Source organism: Camelina sativa, chromosome 10 (assembly GCF_030686135.1).
Source record: "Camelina sativa cultivar CO46 ecotype springtype chromosome 10, ASM3068613v1".
In the NCBI taxonomy this organism is placed as follows: Eukaryota; Viridiplantae; Streptophyta; class Magnoliopsida; order Brassicales; family Brassicaceae; genus Camelina; species Camelina sativa.
This window is the reverse complement of record NC_141889.1, coordinates 4,960,810-4,979,789: the sequence shown is the minus strand read 5'-3', so window position 1 is coordinate 4,979,789 and position 18,980 is coordinate 4,960,810. Positions and strand designations below refer to the sequence as shown.

The following is an 18,980-nucleotide window of genomic DNA, read 5'->3' as shown; positions in this document are numbered from 1 at the left end:
GGGATTTGAACTGTTTACCTCTTGATCTTAGTGGTGCACCCATTACCACTAGACCACTATAGTTACCAAGTTTAATAGAAAATCAAACATTTTTTATATTTCATTTGGTGCAACTGCACCCCTCTCAACCAACCTAGATCCGGCCCTGCGGGTGGTAGTCCATACTATCAAGAACAATAGGCGTTGACTCTGATACCATATTAGTAATGGGCCTAACTCACTCCCAAAAACTAGCTCAAGAGAGGGTTGCCACATACTATATATATTGTCTAAGGAATTATGTTTGTTCAGATGTGGATATATTCTAACACGTCACTTCCATATGAACTCATTGTAGAGTGCTTCGCACGTATCTCTAAATCGCATTACCCTTCAGTCTCACTCGTCTCCAAAACCTTTCACTCTCTCCTCTCTTCAACAGAACTCTACGCCGGCCGATCTGAAACCAATGATATATGTCTCTACAATTTGCTTATGCTTACCTAAACGTCCATGTCCTCGCTGGTTTAGTCTTTGGATTAAGCCAAACCGGACACCAACCAAGTCAAGTGGAAATTTCATGGTTCCGATTTCATCTAGTTGTGATTCTCTTCCGGCATCAAAGTCCACTGTAGCGATTGGTTCGGACATCTATGCAATCGGTGGAACTGTCGCGCCCTCTTCTCCGGTTAGGATATTTGATTGTCGGAGGCACACGTGGCGTGACGCACCTAACATGATGGTTGCTACTTGCTAGAAGTAACGCGGTGGCATGTGTCCTAGGTGACAAAATATACGTAATGGGAGGATGTCACGGATCCGACAAGTCCACAGATTGGTCGGAGGTATTCGACACAAAGACAAAAACTTGGCGACTAATACCGAATCATGACGCTGAGGCAACAAAGGAAGGTACGTGGAATATCATGGATATGAGGAGAATTGTTTGGTGTCAATGGTGGTGGGTGATAGACAATGTAATGTACTGTCGATCTGGCTCGGGGTTTTTCATGTGGTATGACTTAGTTGGTGAAAAATGGAGATATGTTCAAGGTTTGGATAAACTGATGAAGTACAATTATAGTAGATCACATCGTCTGATAGAAATAATTAACTGTGGTGGGAAAATCGCATTTATGTGGGAAATGTGTGTGCTAGCCATCGAGATCGAGACGCTGTCCTAACAAGAAAATTGTAGTGCGGGATAGTTGCGTTTGAAAGACTTCAAAATGAGATTTGTGGGAAGATTAAGTGGTTGCATGGTGTTCATACACTCCCCAACTCATATAAGGTTTTGCGTTGTCTAGCTGTTTCAGTTTGATTAGTCGTGCAACTCAATAACATGTGATTCTTTTGATCATCTACACGGAAGAGATCATACTATTTCATTTGTATTTTTGATCAAACTTTTGAAAGTAGAAAATTAGATTTGATTTGGTTTGTTTTTCTCTTTCTCCATTATATTGAAAACTTTGGAAAATTTAAAGTTTCATGCTAGTTAAATTTACTTAATTTGGTTATAGATATATATTTTTTAATTAAATAAATAAAAAGCTCATTTGGAACTAACTGAATATTTTCTAATAAAGTTCCCATTCTGTTTTTGTTTGAAATAAATAAAAATTGGAAAATAAGATTTTATTTTAGTGATTAATTAAAGATTTTTATTTAGAAATCACTAAATAAAATTTTGCTTTCATTTGGTAATAATTGAAAAATTAACCATTTTCGAAATAAATACAAAAAGTGCAAATCTAAGAAATTTCTAAATTTAATACTCCCTTATCATAAATGATAATGTTCTAGAATTTTTGCTTGTATCACAAATGATGATTTCTTTAGTGTATTTAATGTATTTTTATTCTTAAAATCAAATTAGTAATTAATGTTTTTATTTTTATAATGAATAATTAAATATATATATTCAATTGAATGACAAGTGTGAGAGAAATTTGAAAAAATGAGTATTAAAAAGAATATAAAATAAAAGTATTTAACAATAATACAACATTTATTATTTTTTTTAGTTTTGGTGAAAATCTTAAAAAAATTATCTACTCCCTCTTTATCATAAATGTTGATGTTCTAAGATTTTATATTGATATCACAAAGGATTATATTTTAGTGTATTTAATGCATTTTTATTCTTAAAATCAAACAACTAATTAATGTTTTTACTTTTATAATAAAAAAATTAAATATATGCATGCATTTGAATGACAAATGTGAGAAAAATATAAGTAAATAAGTATTAAAAGAAATATAAAACAAAAGTAGTTAATAATAATACAACATTAATTATATTTTTTAATCTTGGTGAAAATCTAAAAAAATCATACTATATATTATGATAGATAGGGAGTATATTTATACATGTACTGAATATTATGTAATGTTGGAAACTAAACTAATTAAGAAAAAATAAATTGGAAACGTGTCGAATTGGGGAAAAAAACTTATCACAAAACTTTAAAAACTCAAAGAGCAAAGTCCTCTCTCCTTCCTCCGTCGCCGGAGTAATCAGATTCCATGTTCGAATTCAGCTGAGTGTTTTTAACCTCAATCGAACGAGAAACGATTTTAATTTTAATTTAAGTCTTCGGATGGGAAACAAAATCGCACGGACGACACAAGTCTCGGCGACGGAGTACTACCTCCACGACTTGCCGTCTTCGTACAATCTGGTCTTGAAAGAGGTTCTATGTCGAGGAAGATTCTTAAAGTCGATCCAATGTAAGCACGACGAAGGATTGGTTGTTGTTAAGGTTTACTTCAAGCGTGGTGACTCGATCGATCTCAGGGAGTATGAGAGACGTCTCGTTAAGATCAAGGATGTGTTTTTGTCTCTAGAGCATCCTCACGTTTGGCCTTTTCAGGTTTTTGATTCGATTTCTCTGTATTGGGTTTGTGTTTTTAATCTTGCTGCGACGAGAAAGGAACGATTTTTTCATAGCTTATTGAAGACTCTGGTTTCTCTGTTCATGTGTGTTGTCTTGAACTGAGTTAGTTGGTGGTTTGATTGCAGTTTTGGCAAGAGACTGATAAAGCAGCTTATCTAGTGAGGCAATACTTTTACAGTAACCTGCATGATCGGTTGAGTACGCGGCCTTTTCTCAACCTTGTGGAGAAGAAATGGTTGGCGTTTCAGGTTGTTTTCTTTGGTCTTGCTACCGTTCTGTTTGAGGCGTTAAGTTTTTATTTGAGGTATACTGTTTTTCTGAATTTTGGTTTGTTCTTTCTGCAGTTGCTTCTTGCTGTGAAGCAATGTCATGAGAAGGATATATGTCATGGTAAGATTTGGTAGTTCGAGGGTATATGATTATCATGATGGTTCATTGGATTTGATGTGTGTGAATATGCAAATTTTTTAGGTGATATCAAGTGCGAGAACGTATTGCTCACTTCCTGGAACTGGCTTTACCTTGCTGATTTTGCATCATTTAAACCCACATACATTCCTTATGATGATCCATCAGACTTCTCCTTCTTCTTTGACACAAGGGGACAAAGACTTTGTTATCTGGCTCCAGAGGTATTTTTGAATACTAATCAGAATTTATTCATTTAATATGATCGATGTAGATCTGTCAATTTGTTCTATTGCACCCTCTGCTAAGGATATTATCATTTTGTTTGTGGTGCGCCACAGTTAGTTTCTTTCCTTATCACTACTAAGAATTGGTGGCAATGAACCATCAAGAAAAAAGCACCCGTTCTTGTTGGTCATGTTTCTGTATTTTTTTCTTTTCTTGTTTTTCCATGTTTGAACAGATTGTTGCTTAATTACAGAGATTCTATGAGCATGGAGGTGAGGCACAAGTAGCACAAGATGCTCCATTAAAACCGTCCATGGATATATTTGCTGTGGGGTGAGCTCATATGCGTTCTGTTTTTGTATCACTCTATCTGTTCAATGCTCCTAATGGTTCAAGCATACATACTTTTTCAAAATGGAAAAAACGTTTTCTTACCTTAACTCATTAAGTATTAGAGTTGATAGCATATTGTAATAGATTCATATTATTGCTTCAGGTGTGTGATAGCAGAACTTTTTCTTGAGGGTCAACCACTGTTTGAACTGGCTCAGCTTCTCGCTTACCGTAGAGGGCAACACGATCCTAGCCAACATCTTGAAAAGGTATTTCTTATCGCATCTTTCTATATCATTTTCTCTTTATAGGTATCAATCTCATCCAATCTGAATGGTACATGGGACTTGTGACTTCTGTGGTTCTGACTTCTGATTTGGATTATTGATGGCTGATTGTTTTAAACTTTTTTTCACGCATCTTTGTTGGTCTTTCTATTTTTGTTGGATTCAGATTCCTGATCCGGGAATTCGCAAGATGATTCTTCATATGATTCAGTTAGAACCTGAAGCACGCCTATCTGCTGAAGACTACCTGAAAAATTATGTGGGAGTTGTTTTCCCAAACTACTTCTCACCATTTCTGCACACTTTATATTGTTGTTGGAATCCACTTCCTTCAGATATGAGGGTAACCATAGCAATTTTCTGTATACTCGTCCTACATTCCGCATCAACTTGATTTATATCTTTTTTTTGCTTCATTATGTCTAGGTAGCGACTTGCCAGGGGATATTTCAAGAAATACTTAAAAAGATGATGGAAAATAAGCCAGGTGATGAGGATGACGTTGGTCCTCCTGTACCTTCAAATTCAGTGAACGCAAGCAAGGTGCAGGAAACTTTTGCAAATCACAAACTGAACGCATCGAAGGACTTGAGCAGTAATACTGTTAATTCAAAGGATGAGATCCCTCACTCTATTTCTGATGCAGTCAAGAAAAATCGCCATCCTTTCTTGAAAAAGATAACAATGGAAGATTTGGGTACACTAATGTCTCTCTATGATAGCCGTTCTGACACTTATGGCACGCCTTTTCTACCTGTAGAGGGTAACATGAAATGTGAGGGAATGGTTCTTATTGCATCTATGCTCTGTTCTTGTATCCGCAATATCAAGTTGCCTCATCTGAGAAGGGAAGCTATACTTCTATTGAGGTCTTGCTCTTTATATATTGATGATGATGATCGTTTACAGCGTGTTCTTCCATACGTCGTTGCCTTGCTGTCTGATCCAACAGCAATTGTGCGGTGTGCTGCCATGGAAACTTTGTGTGACATTCTGCCGCTTGTCCGAGATTTTCCTCCTAGTGATGCGAAGATTTTCCCAGAGTATATATTTCCTATGCTCTCCATGCTTCCTGAAGATACAGAAGAGAGTGTGAGGATATGCTATGCCAGCAATATTGCAAAACTTGCTCTTACTGCTTATGGATTCCTGATGCATTCTTTCCAGTTAAGTGATGTAGGGGTTCTTAATGAATTGAATTCCCAGCAGATCCCTGCTTCACCTCCTAGTGAGACCCCTAGTCACTTGCAAAAGGCAAATGGAAATGCACAGCTTGCACAGCTTAGAAAAACTATAGCTGAAGTTGTTCAAGAGCTTGTTATGGGTCCAAAACAAACTCCAAATGTTAGAAGAGCACTCCTTCAGGACATAGGGGAACTTTGCTTTTTCTTTGGTCAGAGGCAGAGTAATGACTTTCTACTACCGATCCTCCCTGCCTTTCTAAATGACAGAGATGAACAGCTAAGATCTGTATTCTTTGAGAAAATTGTTTATGTATGCTTTTTTGTCGGTCAGAGAAGTGTGGAGGAGTATCTATTGCCCTATATCGATCAAGCTTTGAGTGATCAGACAGAGGCTGTTATTGTCAATGCATTGGAGTGCTTATCCACATTATGTAAGAGTAATTTCCTGCGGAAGAGAGCTCTCCTTCAAATGATAGAGTGTGTTTATCCTTTGCTGCGCTATCCATCTCAATGGGTAAGGAGGGCAGTTGTCACTTTCATTGCCGCAAGTAGTGAATGTATAGGTGCAGTCGACTCTTTTGCTTTTATTGCCCCAGTAATACGCCCCTTTCTCAGTAGACTGCCTGCGTCAATTGCTTCTGAGGAAGGTCTACTCTCATGTTTGAAGCCCCAAGTCACAAGGGAGGTGGTTTACAGTATCTTAGAAAAAGCTAGAAAACCAGAAATCGTGGCGAGACAGAGAAAGATATGGTACAGTTCTTCACCTCAATCCAAAGATTGGGAAACTGTTGATTTGTTTGACAAAGATACTGGGGAGTTGAATTCAATAGAATGTGGGGCCGAACATAAGCAAAATGTGGAAGGACAAAAACATATTAGAAGTGCATCGAAGCAACAAGAAGTTCAAGGAAAGTATGCAGAAAAGGATGTGAAATTGAGAATCCCGAGAAATTCTAGACCCAATATTTCCAACAATGTTGAGTCACGTGATCCCTTGTATCAAGAGAAGTTACAGTTCTCTGGGTTTATGGCACCATATGTATCTGGTATGAATAGCTTTATTGAACCAGAGAACATACCTCTCTATTCGTTTAGCATGGACAAAAGAGCAGCTACAAATCCTCCTGTGGCTTCTGAATCTTCATTGCAAATGAACTCTCTGGGAATGGGTTCATTGTCAGTGCCATGGATGGATTCCATGAGTAAGTCCTTTAACTTGGCTAGTTCGGTCCCAGTGCCTAAGCTGATTTCTGGGTCATTCCATGGCGGGACCAATCCTAAACAATTTTACAGAGTGGTACATGAGCCAGATTGCAGAGAAAATGATCAAATCTCATCAGCTATCAGTAAATTTCAAGATCTCGGTCTGTCAAGCTCCTCAAAAAGCGCTTCTGTAACTTCAGAAGATGCTTCCTCTCCAGCGGATCTTGTTGGAGAACCATCTCTGTCAAGGACATCGGTTCCGGATTCAGGGTGGAAGCCTCGTGGAGTATTAGTTGCTCATCTACAGGAGCATCGCTCTGCGGTCAACGACATTGCCACTTCAAGCGATCATAGCTTTTTTGTTAGTGCATCAGATGATTCCACAGTGAAGGTGTGGGACTCTAGAAAACTGGAAAAGGACATCTCTTTTAGGTCAAGGCTAACATATCATCTCGAGGGAAGCAGAGGAATGTGCACAACAATGCTTCGGAATTCAACACAAGTTGTCGTTGGAGCCTCTGATGGTGTGATACATATGTTTTCAATTGACCATATCTCCAGAGGCTTGGGGAACGTAGTGGAAAAGTATTCAGGAATTGTTGATATTAAAAAGAAGGATGTTAAAGAAGGCGCTCTAGTTTCCCTCTTGAATTATACCGCTGATAGCCTTTCTGGTCCGATGGTAATGTATAGTACTCAAAACTGCGGAATCCACCTTTGGGATACAAGATCAGATTTAGATGCATGGACACTGAAAGCAAACCCTGAAGAAGGATATGTGTCTTCTTTGGTTACAAGCCCTTGTGGGAATTGGTTTGTCTCTGGTTCTTCAAGGGGAGTACTTACTCTTTGGGATTTGAGATTTCGTGTTCCCGTAAATTCATGGCAATACCCTCTTGTATGCCCCATAGAGAAGATGTGCCTCTGCTATCTTCCTCCAAGCGTCTCAGTGTCCACCACTATGAGACCTTTCATTTATATTGCTGCCGGTTGCAATGAAGCTTCACTCTGGAATGCAGAGGCAGGTAGTTGTCACCAGGTAATGTTGTTCTACCTTTATATTTGACCTTGACTTTGGCCTCCAGTTTTCTGTTGGGTTCGCAAGTTTGAACACGGATGTAGATAGTTTAATAGTGACTGGAGGCGCAGCTTTGAATTAGTCCATGAAAGTAACTCTGTTTTGATAGAGGAGACCATATCTTTGAGCTGAAAACCGATTTAAACTTGTAATTAAGCTGATTCTGTTGGATTTCTGTAGGTATTGAGAGTAGCCAACTATGAAAACGAGACGGATGTTTCCGAGTTTCAATGGAAGTTACCAAGCAATAAGGTAAATTCCAAGCCGAATCTTCGCCAGAACATGAGTTCCAAGTACAGAATCGAAGAGTTGAACGAGCCTCCTCCTCGTCTTCCTGGAATCCGCAGTTTGCTTCCTTTACCTGGCGGCGACTTATTAACAGGTGGTACTGACTTGAAGATTCGGTGTTGGGATTACTCCAGGTCTTAAATTTAAAACTTTATTAACTTGTGATTATTACAATCAAACGTTTTGTCACACTTCTTGTGAATAAAAAACAAAAACTGACGCAGTTCTTGTTTTCTGTGTGTTTGGACCAACACAGCCCTGAGAGAAGTTATAGTATATGCGGTCCGAATTTGAAAGGAGTCGGAAATGATGATTTCTACGAACTTAAAACCAACTCCGGCGTGCAATTTGTTCAGGTCTGTTGATCAGATATATTTTTGATCTTAGCATAAAGATATCTTGCAGTTGTATAGATTAGCCTTTAACGATCTTTTATGATGAGCTTATGTTTGTTTTTCTTCTTGCAGGAGACAAAGAGGCGGCCTCTGGCAACCAAACTGACGGCAAAGGCGGTACTTGCGGCTGCTGCGACAGACACAGCGGGTTGTCACCGTGACTCAGTTCAGTCTCTGGCATCTGTAAAACTGAACCAGAGACTTTTGATATCAAGCAGCAGAGATGGAGCCATTAAGGTGTGGAGGTAAAAAAAAAAAAAAACCATGATGGTGGTCTTTTGTGTACAGTGTTATAGTGTTTCTTGTTTCTAACCTTTTTCATTGTACCATCAAATGCTAAAAGAATTTTTTTAGCCTTGTATCCTTTTTTTTTTCATTCCATAAACTTTGATTTGTACAGATTTTTACAATGTAGTGAATCTTTTTCATATTATGCTTTGTTACAAACTTACAATCTTACAGATCGTTAAAAAGCGCAAATTAATTGAAACATAAGCACTCTGCAGTACATTCTAAGTCCAAACTATCAGTTGAGGAATATGTACTTAGCTCGGGAGTGATTATAGAGTTGCAATATCAGGTTGCAAATGTAATGAACATCAGTTGAAAAAAACAAGATCAAAAGTCGATTTGATTGAGATATGAAATGAGAAAATTACATTGTCTATAGATATTGCAGAACTCGTAGTAACGAATGATCCATCACCAGAAAAACATGTAACACATTAAACGAGACATCAAAACAAAAGAAAAATGCAAAACTTCTCAAGCTTCATCCAGTGATCGTTCATCTTCATCTACTTCTCAGACGAGTTGGGTCCTCTCTTTTTGCCAAATCCAACAACTGCATAAGATAATAAAAAAAAGAGGAAATCAAATTCCAAAATCTCTCGTTAAGAAAGAATCTCTAAAAACGTAAATAAAACCTACACACATTACAGATTGATACTCTTAATGGAAATGTTTCAAGAATCACTAAGCATATCACAAAGAGCTAATTCAATTCTCAAAAGTCAAAACCATAAGAACACTGAATAATACACAAGTGTAACTTGGATTAATCAATCACGATTAAAAAGAGAGGGAAACAAGATCAACTAACTAACTAACTTAACAACCCAGAGTAGAGATTATAAGAAATGAAAACGGAATAATAATATTACCGGCGGTGACGAAACGGCGATTATGTTGCATCCTTTTGTGGGCACGACCACGTGGCTTCTTCTTCTTATCCTGTTTAGCCACTTTCGGGGTCTGACCTCTCACCTTACCGGCACGAGCCAACGACCCGTGTACCTTACCTAATCAATCATCCATTATCAAACACAAATCATCAATTAAACAGCAATCGCACATAAAATGGAATACAAAAACAGTTCAAGAGTAAGTCTTTCTTACCCATGATTCTTCTGACGACGGAACTGGAGCTCTGTCTCTCTCTCTCCGGCTTTAAGGTGGGCGGCGATTAGGGTTTTCTCTTGAGTGATATATTTAACCGAGGAAGACGATCTTTACGAAGGCCCATTCCTGAATTATTTGATGGGCCTAAGTATTATCATTCAGAAAGCCCGTAAAACAACATTATTATTCCTAGGTTCGAAGCCCGTTAAACAAAATACTAAAAGAGTTTATAGAGTAAATCAATTGCCGTTTTACCGAATTGCCTCAGTCAAATCAGTATTTTTTACTTACAATACTGGTAAATTGTTACATCGCTTTTATAGTTTTACCAACTGTGAAGTTCGTAAACACTTTGAGGTAATCTCAGTTAAAAGTTAAAAGTTCAAGTTCAATGTTCATAGAATAAATCATATAAATCAATAAACAGGTAAGCCAAAGAAAGTGACTATATAGTTTGAATGATGAAGTGTTGTCTTTGTCTTTTCATATAAATTGTAACGGGATGATGAAACAAAGAAGCTATATTGTAGTAACTAGTAAGATAAGTTTTTTACTCGTCTTCCTCGATGACTTTGGTTCCCAAACCAGACAAACCTTCAGCTGGGATCTCAGCCACAGTGACGAGTGAGAAAAACTCTTCCTTTGCATCTTCATCATCGTTCCTCTTGCGGGCAACACGCACTCTGATTCTCCTCGGGGGACCTCTGATTCCTTTGCTCCATATCTGCTTGTTGAGTTTCACATCAACTCTTACATCTTTTGTTCCCATGGCTTTCTCTGAGAACTTCCTGATCTCTTTTATGGCATTGGGTGCCTTCTTCTTGAAAGTGCTGTTCATATTACCAAAGAAACAGCATTTGTAACTTGTAAGTACTAATCAGAAGAAGCTAGTAACCCTATCATTCATTGCTTTTAGTAATTAACCAAAGAGACAGAGATGAATGGGTGAATCATGGAAACAAGTAGATATGTATTCATCATTATTACAAAGCCAATCAACTTATACATTATGCATACATAGACTTCTACATAATTGAATTGACCATATAACTAGTTTTAGAAGTCCAATGATGCAATGGAACTGAGCTACTCCAAATCAGCAATTCAATAAAGACACGCTTAAATCACAGTACCTAAGCAGCAATTCAATCTGAGTAAAGAAAACTAGGATAAATACAGCTCATGCTACACACACAAAAATCAAACTTCACATAAAAGAACTAAGATTGTGAATGATTTGAGTTTTTTTTTTGTGTGTTTTACCAGCTATGGAGACGCCTGTGGAGATTGATAATGTACTCCCTAGTAACCACTTCCTCCTTTCGTCCTTTACCATCTTTCTCTATTATACTCTGTCACTCTCACTTCAGTTAACCCCTGCAAATTCGTGTAAAGCCAAAGCTAAATCACTCCCAACACATTTCATATACATAAATCAAATATGTCTCAGCATTTCTTATTACAAACAGCACAAAATCAACACGAGAAAATCAATCAATCTCAGTAGTACCTACCTTTCGCGCCGTGACAAGAACGGAGATGGACAGTGAACAACAGAGAGAGAGAGTAAGGAAAAAAAAAACATCAAACCCTAGATTAACCCTAATTTGCAAGCTTTCGTTCTGAAACTGTCCAATGGATCAATTTTAGGCCCAGTGGGCTTTGTATTAATATATCCATAGAGAGAGAGAGTCATCTGATTTTGCCACATCAGCTTAACACTCGCGTTCACTGTAAACTACGATAAACCCCTTCGCTTCATCTTCTCCAAAAACCCGTCTTAGCTCTCAAAAGCTACTTGCAGAACTCAGAGGCGAAGTGTAGAAGAAGAAGATTAAAGAATGCTAAGATTTCAATGCTCTCTTCACCTTCTTCAGCCTTCCATGGCGAATAACAACAACTACTCGAATCTTTGCCCACACAATTTGGCGCCGTTTAGTGTCACCGGCACGATTCCGGCACCGAAGGTCCAGGAGATACGTGCGAATTGGTCTAGGAAGAGTGGGAAGTTACGAGTAAATGGTATAGATCGAGAAATGGAAGAAGATGTGATAGAATCTGAAGATGATGAAGAAGAAGGAGAGGAGGATAAACGCCTCACGACGAAGAAGAGAGGCGTTTACGGAGCGAAGAAAGAAGATATAAATTACGATAAAGACCCTGAATTCGCTGATATTCTCGGAGATTGTTTAGATAATCCAGATAAAGCTCAAAAAAAGGTAAAAAAGTTTTGATCTTTGATTTATGGATCTTACTAATTGAGAAGCTCTTGGTGAGCTTAAACTTAGACTAGCCATTGATTTTGGGTTGATTTTGAAATGGGTTTAGTATCATCAGTGAACTCTTTTTGTAGATGGAAGAGAGATTGAGGAAGAAGAGGAACAAAATTATTCACACTAAGACTGGTTCTGCAACTTCGATGCAGGTGTCATTTAACAAGTGAGTGGCCTCAGAATTTATTCATTTCGTTGCTTTGAAGTTAAAACTGCTTATATTGTGATTCTCTTGCTTGATTTTGCTCGCCCATTTGATTAATATCATTGCCCTGATCTTCTTTTTTGTTGTATTTTGTGTTATATTGATGTCTGTTATTAACTCTCTTGGTTTTTGTTGTTTTGTAAGATTTGAGTATTCCAACTCATACATGTGGATGGAGTTTTACAATGCACCACTGGATAAAGACATTGCCTTGATCACTGATGTGAGCCCCTCAAACTAACATCTTAGCATTACTATTCTGAGAATATTGGGAAAGCCTGAGCAAATCACTTGTGTTGCTTTTGTATTGATGACTATAATTTTGCAGACAATCCGTTCCTGGCATATCCTTGGACGACTTGGTGGATACAACTCCATGAATATGCAAGTATGTCTCTTATTGAGGAAGTACACGCATTTATTTACTCAGATCACACAATATAAGCATGAAGCTGATTTCTCTTTTGCCCTTATGATGCAGTTATCACAAGCACCACTGGATAAGAGGCCAAACTATGATGCTATCCTTGGAGCTAATGTAGAACCCACCACATTTTATAACATCGGGGATCTTGAGGTCCAAGACAACGTTGCTCGCATATGGTGATGACTCTTATTATCCTAAAAAGTTTTAGTCCTGTGACTTTAGATTGGCAAACTTTTGTTGATTCTGCAGATTTTCTTCTTTAACGTGAATAATATGGTTTTGACAGGCTTGATATTGGAACCTCTGAGCCGTTGATTCTTGATATTCTGATAAATGCATTGACGCAAATCAGCTCAGAGTGAGTCTACTTCTCTTTCTGTCTATTGACTGAAACTGTTTCTAAGCTGGATATGGTTCAAAATTGTGGAAGCGCTAACGTTGGAATAAGCTGGATATGGTTCAAAATTGTGGAAGCGCTAACGTTGGAATATGTTTATGTCCAGTTATATCGGGATAAAGAAACTTGTCTTTGGTGGATCTGAGTTCGAGAGCTGGAAGGAGAATATGACATCCGAGGAATCTGGTTTCAGAGTCCACAAGATTTAACAACATCATACATTTATAGATAAAAAACCCTTTAGATTCACATCTGTTTCAGAAGATGCATGTTTCAACAATGTTTTTTTCTTAGATTACATGATCTAAAAGGCAAATACAATATCAAATAGGGAACACATTGTTATGATCAGATGATGCCAATGATAGAAGCATTTTTCATCATAAAGCCAATGATAGTGTTCATATGGATAATACTTTTGAACTTCATTAAGTGAAACAAAAGATGACAAGGGATGGTGGTTGTTTAAACAAAACTCTCAACTGTTCAGGAAAAATCTTAACCTACAAGGTGCTGTCTGAAAATCTCAATAGGCTCACAACAAGCTTTTTAGAAGTAATATATTAATTCAGTGGTGATTTCTTCAAGCTTGTCTGTTTCTCCTCTTGGGACCAGACTTGGCGACTCTAAGACCTTTGCTGATAACGCTGAGCCTAGCAAGTGCTGCCTTCTTCAAATCAGGCCTGTAGTAGTTGTCCACCACCTGTATATAGTAGACAATAAAACGATTAGCATATCAAAAACAGTAACAGAATCAACTTGAAATAGTGCATAGGAAAAAAGATTTATCTCAGAAGCCAAGCGTAACAATTATATTTCATAGAAGAAATACCCCACAGAGGAGTACCTCTCCTTACGTGTTAGCTTTCTCATCACTGATCAAATTTGCAAAAATAAAAAAACAATGTACTATCAGATTTTATTATGGTTAATGCTTTCTATTAGCTCAGAAGCCAAGCGTAACAAAAGTATTTCATAGAAGAAATACCCCACAAAGGAGTACCTCTTCTTACGTGTTAGCTTTCTCATCACAGATAATATTTGTCACAACAAAAAGGCAGACGAAACCACTAGATTGAAAACAATAACTAAAGAAGTTTTAGCTCAGAAGCCAAGCGTAACAAATGTATTTCATTGAAGAGATACACCACAAAGGAGTACCTCTTCTTACGTGTTAGCTTTCTCATCACAGATAAAAATGTTTGTCAAGAAAACCCAAATAAAAACACTAAATTGAAAGCAATAGCTCAGAAGCCAAGCGTAACAAATGTATTTCATTGAAGAAATACCCCACAAAGGCGTATCCCTTCTTACGTGTTAGCTTTCTCATCACTGCTCATCAAACCTATGAACCATTATCAATCCTTAATTTCCACATACCCCAATAAGTATAGAAACAAATAAAGCAGACCCACTTTATAAAGCTAATGAAGCTACATTCAACTTAAAAAGAATGTGAAGTAATACCTGGTTGACAACAGCTTTGGTCATCCTCGGGAACTCCTTCTTGAGGACAGACTTGTTAACAGAGAGCTTAGGCTTGTTCTGTCTCTTGGTCTTGGTGGTTCCGAGTACAATACCTTGGTCCTTGTCAGCTGCCTGGATGGTCACTGTCTTCTTGTTTGCCAAACCTGTAATCATATCAAAAAGAGTACAAATTTAACAAAGTTTACAGATGCTTATATAAATCCAATCACATAACAGCAATAAACCAGCAAATATTCAACGAAAAGATACAAACTTTACATTCAAATTCAATCTAACAAACTCAACCAATTCAACAATTTCACCAATTAAACTTCGAGAGACTTAAAAAGGGCATTGACTTGTGTTCATATAAGCAACATTCTATCAAACAGATTCAGAGTAAAAATTAAGATAAATCTAGAGTGAACAAGAGTTGAATCGATACCAGAGTGCTTGTAAGAGTTGAGGTTGACGAGGTTGTTGCTCTCTTTGCTGAACTGAACCTTGGCGTTACCTCTACCGAACTGCTTCACCAGGAAACAGTTGTTTCTCTTTACGATTTCCCAAACCAGCTGTCCTGGAACTGTTGCCATTTCGAGCTCCTTCACTAATTTTTCAAAACGAAAGTATTTATTAACAAAACATATATGAAACGATCAATCAAGGGCTTAAACAGAATAAAGAACGACCTAATGCTTAGCAAAGGGATGATTCAAGCTCACCTTGATATTCGCAGACCTGGTTGACGGCGGAATAGAGAAGAGAACGAGACTCGTGCCGGAGTTAAGTTATGACGATGAGTTAACTATATATACACTCTCTGCAAAACCCTAATTTAGTTCTAGGAGGCCGTAACTATAACTCAAATTAAATTAAACGAGACCAACTTATCAATTGGGCGTTTGGTCTAGTGGTATGATTCTCGCTTTGGGTGCGAGAGGTCCCGAGTTCGATTCTCGGAACGCCCCTTTTTTACCTTTCCGTATATTTTTTGTGCCACTAGACTTCGTTCTTTATTTCACCCTTGCTCTTTTATTTCCAAACAAATTTGCATCCGTTAGACTAAACACTAAACTGGATAAATGAAAATTATCAACAAACACAGTTTTCTTGCCGGAGGAGCAAATCCAAATCATGTTTTTATACGTTGAAGATCTTACATGGTTACTAACTCTATACATATTTGTATACAGACTCTTTATTGTAGCTTTAGCACAACAAATGGAAAACTTCCACACATCAAATCAAATTCTTTGTACCATCATCGTCATCATCACAAGTATATACAGAAGAGCTCAAGTTTTAGACTTGAATCCTATATCTTAGGCGCTATCAGAGAGCCACATATCTTCACCTCCTTCAGCCCATATTCCCCATTTCCATCTCACTCTCGGGTTACTCATCATGCACGCCGAGATCAGATTGGTTCTTACTCTAGGGTCTTTGTCCTCGTGAATCATCAGTCTCATATCTGTCAAGCCTCTGTAGTTATTAAGCATAGACCTGATGAAAGAAACAGTTTGATGAACATGTGCTGTTAACAGCTTTAAGCTATCGGCTCCCTTCATATGTACTGGACCTTTGCTTTGGAAATGGGTTTCGAAATCTGACCAAGTCTTGGGACTCAAACTAAGAGAAACGACGCCAGGGAATGCTTTGAGGAGTATTCCCAGTCCAAGTTTTTGCCTTTCAGATTGTTCTATAGTCTTGACTAAGTCCACTGCCAGCATTCTGATCTTGTTGCCAAAATGGGTGTTTCTCATTAGCCTGTATATGTCAGGAGATATGAGCTCTAAAGAATTCAGGTCTTGAAACTCCCCGAAACTAAAACCTTTAGCGTCCTCAACAGAAAAACGGAATTTCACCAACTTGGGCGTTTCAAGGAGAAAAGATCTAGGTTTGCTGCAGTTTAGCTCGAGTTCAAGGAGGTTTGGAGCCACTATAGCCATGGAACGTGGAGCATTCGACATAGTCCAATGACAACTCTTTAAGTGCAGTAAACGTATTCTCGGTTCCTTCAACCCTCCAACGCCAATCAAATTTAACACTTGAAGAAAAGGGAAACACTCATTGACCTTGTCTAGATTCTCATCATCGAGTCTGATGAACTCGAGTGTCAAATGTCTTAGATTAGGCATCTGCGTCAATCCAACAACTGAGAGCCATGCATTCTTCACCTCTAGTTTCACTAACTTACTACCTGCAACATCGAAATAAACTTAATGTAGTTACTACTTACGAACCCAAATTGATTTCTTCAGATACATTCATTACAACTGCAATTACTCGTTCCTTAAACAGACCAAGGAATGCTCAAATCGTCTCTTTTATGAGATCATATCTTATCATCATCATCATCATCATCATCATCACCTTTGCTTAAGAATCTAAGATTGTTTCAAACGTGTTGCAAACGAATCCGAAACTACAGGACATGGTGGATGCAGAAACAAAACTTACAGTTTGAAGAAACGAGGGCCAAAACACCTGACTTCCTCCAGCAAGATTGAAGCCAAAAATCAGAAATTGACAACATCTCCAGGTCATCACGAACCCTAGGCAACCACTCCTTCACGAATTCGACATCGGTGAGGTACAAATCTTTGAGGTCATCTTCATTCCAGTCGTCAAACGGCATTCTCTTAAGCGCATTATCGACCCCGACTGAGATCGAGCGAACGTTAACAGAATCATTGATCAGGCTCTTGAAGATCGTTTTGAACGGTGTGACGGTTGGTGTGACGGCGATGGGACGCGATTTGAAGAACCGGGACAATGTGCAGATGAGATTCACGGTGTGAATTTCACGCTTAAGAGAGTTCAATGTCTTGGAAGCGACTCGACAACGAGCTACGGATTCGGAATCGTTGAGTCGATTCAGAATGTACACCAAAAGCTCTGGAGGTAACTCGTCCATTGGTTTGTTGTTCAATTTGGGAATTGAATAAGGATGAAGAAGACGAAGGAGAGAGCCAGAGTTATTGAAATGTTAAGTATACGCACGTGTGGTTAAAGCCCGCACGTGTTAATTTCGAAAGACTAAATTACCCTTACGAATTGTGGGAAATAACAAAAGTTTCACTCACCCTTATTGATGAGTCGTCGTCGTTGTTGAAATTGGGGTTCTATAGATTTCTCCGATTTGTGTAGCGTCGGGTTTTTTCGACCGGAGAGAGAGAGAGAGAGAAATGGGGAGGAGGATTTTGAACGATGCGTTGAGGACGATTGTGAATGCGGAGAGACGAGGAAAAGCTTCGGTGGAGCTCAAACCAATCTCCACCGTTATGTCTTCGTTCCTCAGAATCATGAAGGAGAAAGGTTACATGTTTCTCCCTTTCTTGTATTGTAATTTAGTTGATGATGCTCACCCATTTCCCAGTCTTTGCATCGGGCGTTCGTCAATTCATTGATACAAGATTTACGTTTTTCATTTCGTCCGTTTCACTGATTGATGACATTGTGGAGTGAAGGATCTAGTTCTGTGTTTAAGTTTTTTTTCTTTAGAAGCTTGCAAACTCGTTCCTGAGGTTGTTGGGCTTAATTAATTGTGTTATTGGCTAGTGGTGAAGGCTTTTTTTTTTCCCCAAGTTTATGTTTTTGCTTCTATGATGGTATGCAGTAGTCTGTTTTGCTTTGTTCTGTTTATGTATATACCTTTTCATATTCAGGTTAGTTAGATGGATTTTTTTTTTTTTTTTTTTAATGTAGTATTGCTTGATAGCGATTTCGTATTGGTTAGTTTTTACATGTTACAGAGTGTTTGATGGAATCGGCTTTGCCTTTACAAAATGTTTCCTTTGATGCTAATGTAGGTTATATCAAGAACTTCCAAGTCTATGATCCACATAGAGTTGGTAGAATAACAGTTGATCTGCAAGGGAGGGTTAATGACTGCAAAGCTCTTACCTATAGGCAAGACGTTCGGGCTAAAGAGATTGAGAAGTACACTGAACGCACACTTCCTACACGTCAGGTTTGTTCGTTTTCTCTCTCTCTCCCTATCCAGATATGCAGCTAAATATCATTACTTTTAACACATCGTAACCTTGTTGATTTGTTCCATGTAGTGGGGTTATGTTGTAATCACAACCCCGGATGGAATTTTAGACCATGAAGAAGCAATCAAACGGAATGTGGGTGGTCAGGTTCTTGGCTTCTTTTACTGAATAGCCTTAAGTTAGCACTTGGCAAGAACCTTCTAGTGTCAAAAGGATTCAACAAAAGTTTGAAACTTCGATCCTTCTCCCTGTTGCTTTTAGTATTTGTAACTTGCATATTGCCTTTGATCAAACTGGCAATTAGATAAGAATGCTATGTTCAAAGATCTTGTTGTTATGACAACATTTTCTTTAGCTCAGCTTTTGGACGATAAATTTGTTCTTCCATATCTATCTATCAGAATAATCTATATATGCAGACAGGGTTACGGATAATTATCAAAAGGATTCAAAATAGTTTGAAATTTCGATAATTGTAACATCTTATTCTTCTGGTTTTTGTTTTGGTATCTTTCTTGCATTGTCTTTG

At 38.0% G+C, this 18,980-nt stretch overlaps 6 protein-coding genes, 5 non-coding genes and 2 pseudogenes across 12 annotated transcripts; 5 read left to right on the top strand and 8 right to left on the bottom strand.

The window, feature by feature from the left end:
- The first annotated feature begins 279 nt into the window (after positions 1–279).
- On the top strand, positions 280–1,300 carry LOC147935813 (F-box/kelch-repeat protein At4g29370 pseudogene; annotated as a pseudogene).
- Positions 1,301–2,348: 1,048 nt separating this feature from the next.
- LOC104717257 (serine/threonine-protein kinase VPS15) lies at positions 2,349–8,730 on the top strand. Its single transcript, XM_087469014.1, has 11 exons — positions 2,349–2,855; positions 3,005–3,127; positions 3,224–3,269; positions 3,351–3,511; positions 3,769–3,848; positions 4,012–4,117; positions 4,302–4,478; positions 4,562–7,561; positions 7,781–8,022; positions 8,145–8,244; positions 8,356–8,730. The coding sequence occupies exons 1-11, from the start codon at positions 2,583–2,585 to the stop codon at positions 8,530–8,532; spliced, it is 4,485 nt and encodes a 1,494-aa protein (XP_087325140.1). The 5' UTR covers positions 2,349–2,582; the 3' UTR covers positions 8,533–8,730.
- A 169-nt stretch (positions 8,731–8,899) lies between these two features.
- On the bottom strand, positions 8,900–9,807 carry LOC104717256 (small ribosomal subunit protein eS30z/eS30y/eS30x). The gene is made up of 3 exons (XM_019231191.2): positions 9,682–9,807; positions 9,447–9,584; positions 8,900–9,127 (listed from the first exon to the last, which is right to left on the bottom strand). Exons 1-3 carry the CDS (start codon positions 9,683–9,685, stop codon positions 9,081–9,083), a joined length of 189 nt encoding a protein of 62 aa, XP_019086736.1. The 5' UTR covers positions 9,686–9,807; the 3' UTR covers positions 8,900–9,080.
- Positions 9,808–10,112: 305 nt separating this feature from the next.
- Positions 10,113–11,039, bottom strand: LOC104720074 (large ribosomal subunit protein eL31z pseudogene; annotated as a pseudogene). The gene is made up of 2 exons (XR_015569078.1): positions 10,948–11,039; positions 10,113–10,514 (listed from the first exon to the last, which is right to left on the bottom strand). The product of XR_015569078.1 is annotated as a large ribosomal subunit protein eL31z pseudogene (transcript).
- A 343-nt stretch (positions 11,040–11,382) lies between these two features.
- On the top strand, positions 11,383–13,373 carry LOC104717255 (uncharacterized). Its single transcript, XM_010434798.3, has 7 exons — positions 11,383–11,903; positions 12,038–12,123; positions 12,307–12,385; positions 12,491–12,550; positions 12,644–12,765; positions 12,876–12,947; positions 13,093–13,373. The coding sequence occupies exons 1-7, from the start codon at positions 11,526–11,528 to the stop codon at positions 13,193–13,195; spliced, it is 900 nt and encodes a 299-aa protein (XP_010433100.1). The 5' UTR covers positions 11,383–11,525; the 3' UTR covers positions 13,196–13,373.
- A 19-nt stretch (positions 13,374–13,392) lies between these two features.
- Positions 13,393–15,299, bottom strand: LOC104717253 (large ribosomal subunit protein eL28y). The gene is made up of 4 exons (XM_010434797.3): positions 15,176–15,299; positions 14,899–15,060; positions 14,454–14,617; positions 13,393–13,689 (listed from the first exon to the last, which is right to left on the bottom strand). Exons 2-4 carry the CDS (start codon positions 15,044–15,046, stop codon positions 13,570–13,572), a joined length of 432 nt encoding a protein of 143 aa, XP_010433099.1. The 5' UTR covers positions 15,047–15,060; positions 15,176–15,299; the 3' UTR covers positions 13,393–13,569.
- Positions 13,772–13,868, bottom strand: LOC147935812 (small nucleolar RNA R24). Its single transcript, XR_015569686.1, has one exon. It is a non-coding gene; the product is annotated as a small nucleolar RNA R24 (small nucleolar RNA).
- On the bottom strand, positions 13,928–14,024 carry LOC147935811 (small nucleolar RNA R24). The gene has a single exon (XR_015569684.1). It is a non-coding gene; the product is annotated as a small nucleolar RNA R24 (small nucleolar RNA).
- On the bottom strand, positions 14,086–14,182 carry LOC147935810 (small nucleolar RNA R24). Its single transcript, XR_015569685.1, has one exon. It is a non-coding gene; the product is annotated as a small nucleolar RNA R24 (small nucleolar RNA).
- Positions 14,229–14,325, bottom strand: LOC147935809 (small nucleolar RNA R24). Its single transcript, XR_015569683.1, has one exon. It is a non-coding gene; the product is annotated as a small nucleolar RNA R24 (small nucleolar RNA).
- A 50-nt stretch (positions 15,300–15,349) lies between the features above and the next one.
- TRNAP-UGG (transfer RNA proline (anticodon UGG)) lies at positions 15,350–15,421 on the top strand. The gene has a single exon. It is a non-coding gene; the product is annotated as a tRNA-Pro (tRNA).
- A 137-nt stretch (positions 15,422–15,558) lies between these two features.
- Positions 15,559–17,545, bottom strand: LOC104717252 (F-box/LRR-repeat protein At4g29420). The gene is made up of 2 exons (XM_010434796.3): positions 16,914–17,545; positions 15,559–16,653 (listed from the first exon to the last, which is right to left on the bottom strand). Exons 1-2 carry the CDS (start codon positions 17,368–17,370, stop codon positions 15,776–15,778), a joined length of 1,335 nt encoding a protein of 444 aa, XP_010433098.2. The 5' UTR covers positions 17,371–17,545; the 3' UTR covers positions 15,559–15,775.
- LOC104717251 (small ribosomal subunit protein uS8my) lies at positions 17,513–18,924 on the top strand. Its single transcript, XM_010434795.3, has 3 exons — positions 17,513–17,771; positions 18,266–18,426; positions 18,521–18,924. The coding sequence occupies exons 1-3, from the start codon at positions 17,642–17,644 to the stop codon at positions 18,617–18,619; spliced, it is 390 nt and encodes a 129-aa protein (XP_010433097.1). The 5' UTR covers positions 17,513–17,641; the 3' UTR covers positions 18,620–18,924.
- The last annotated feature ends 56 nt before the right edge of the window (positions 18,925–18,980 follow it).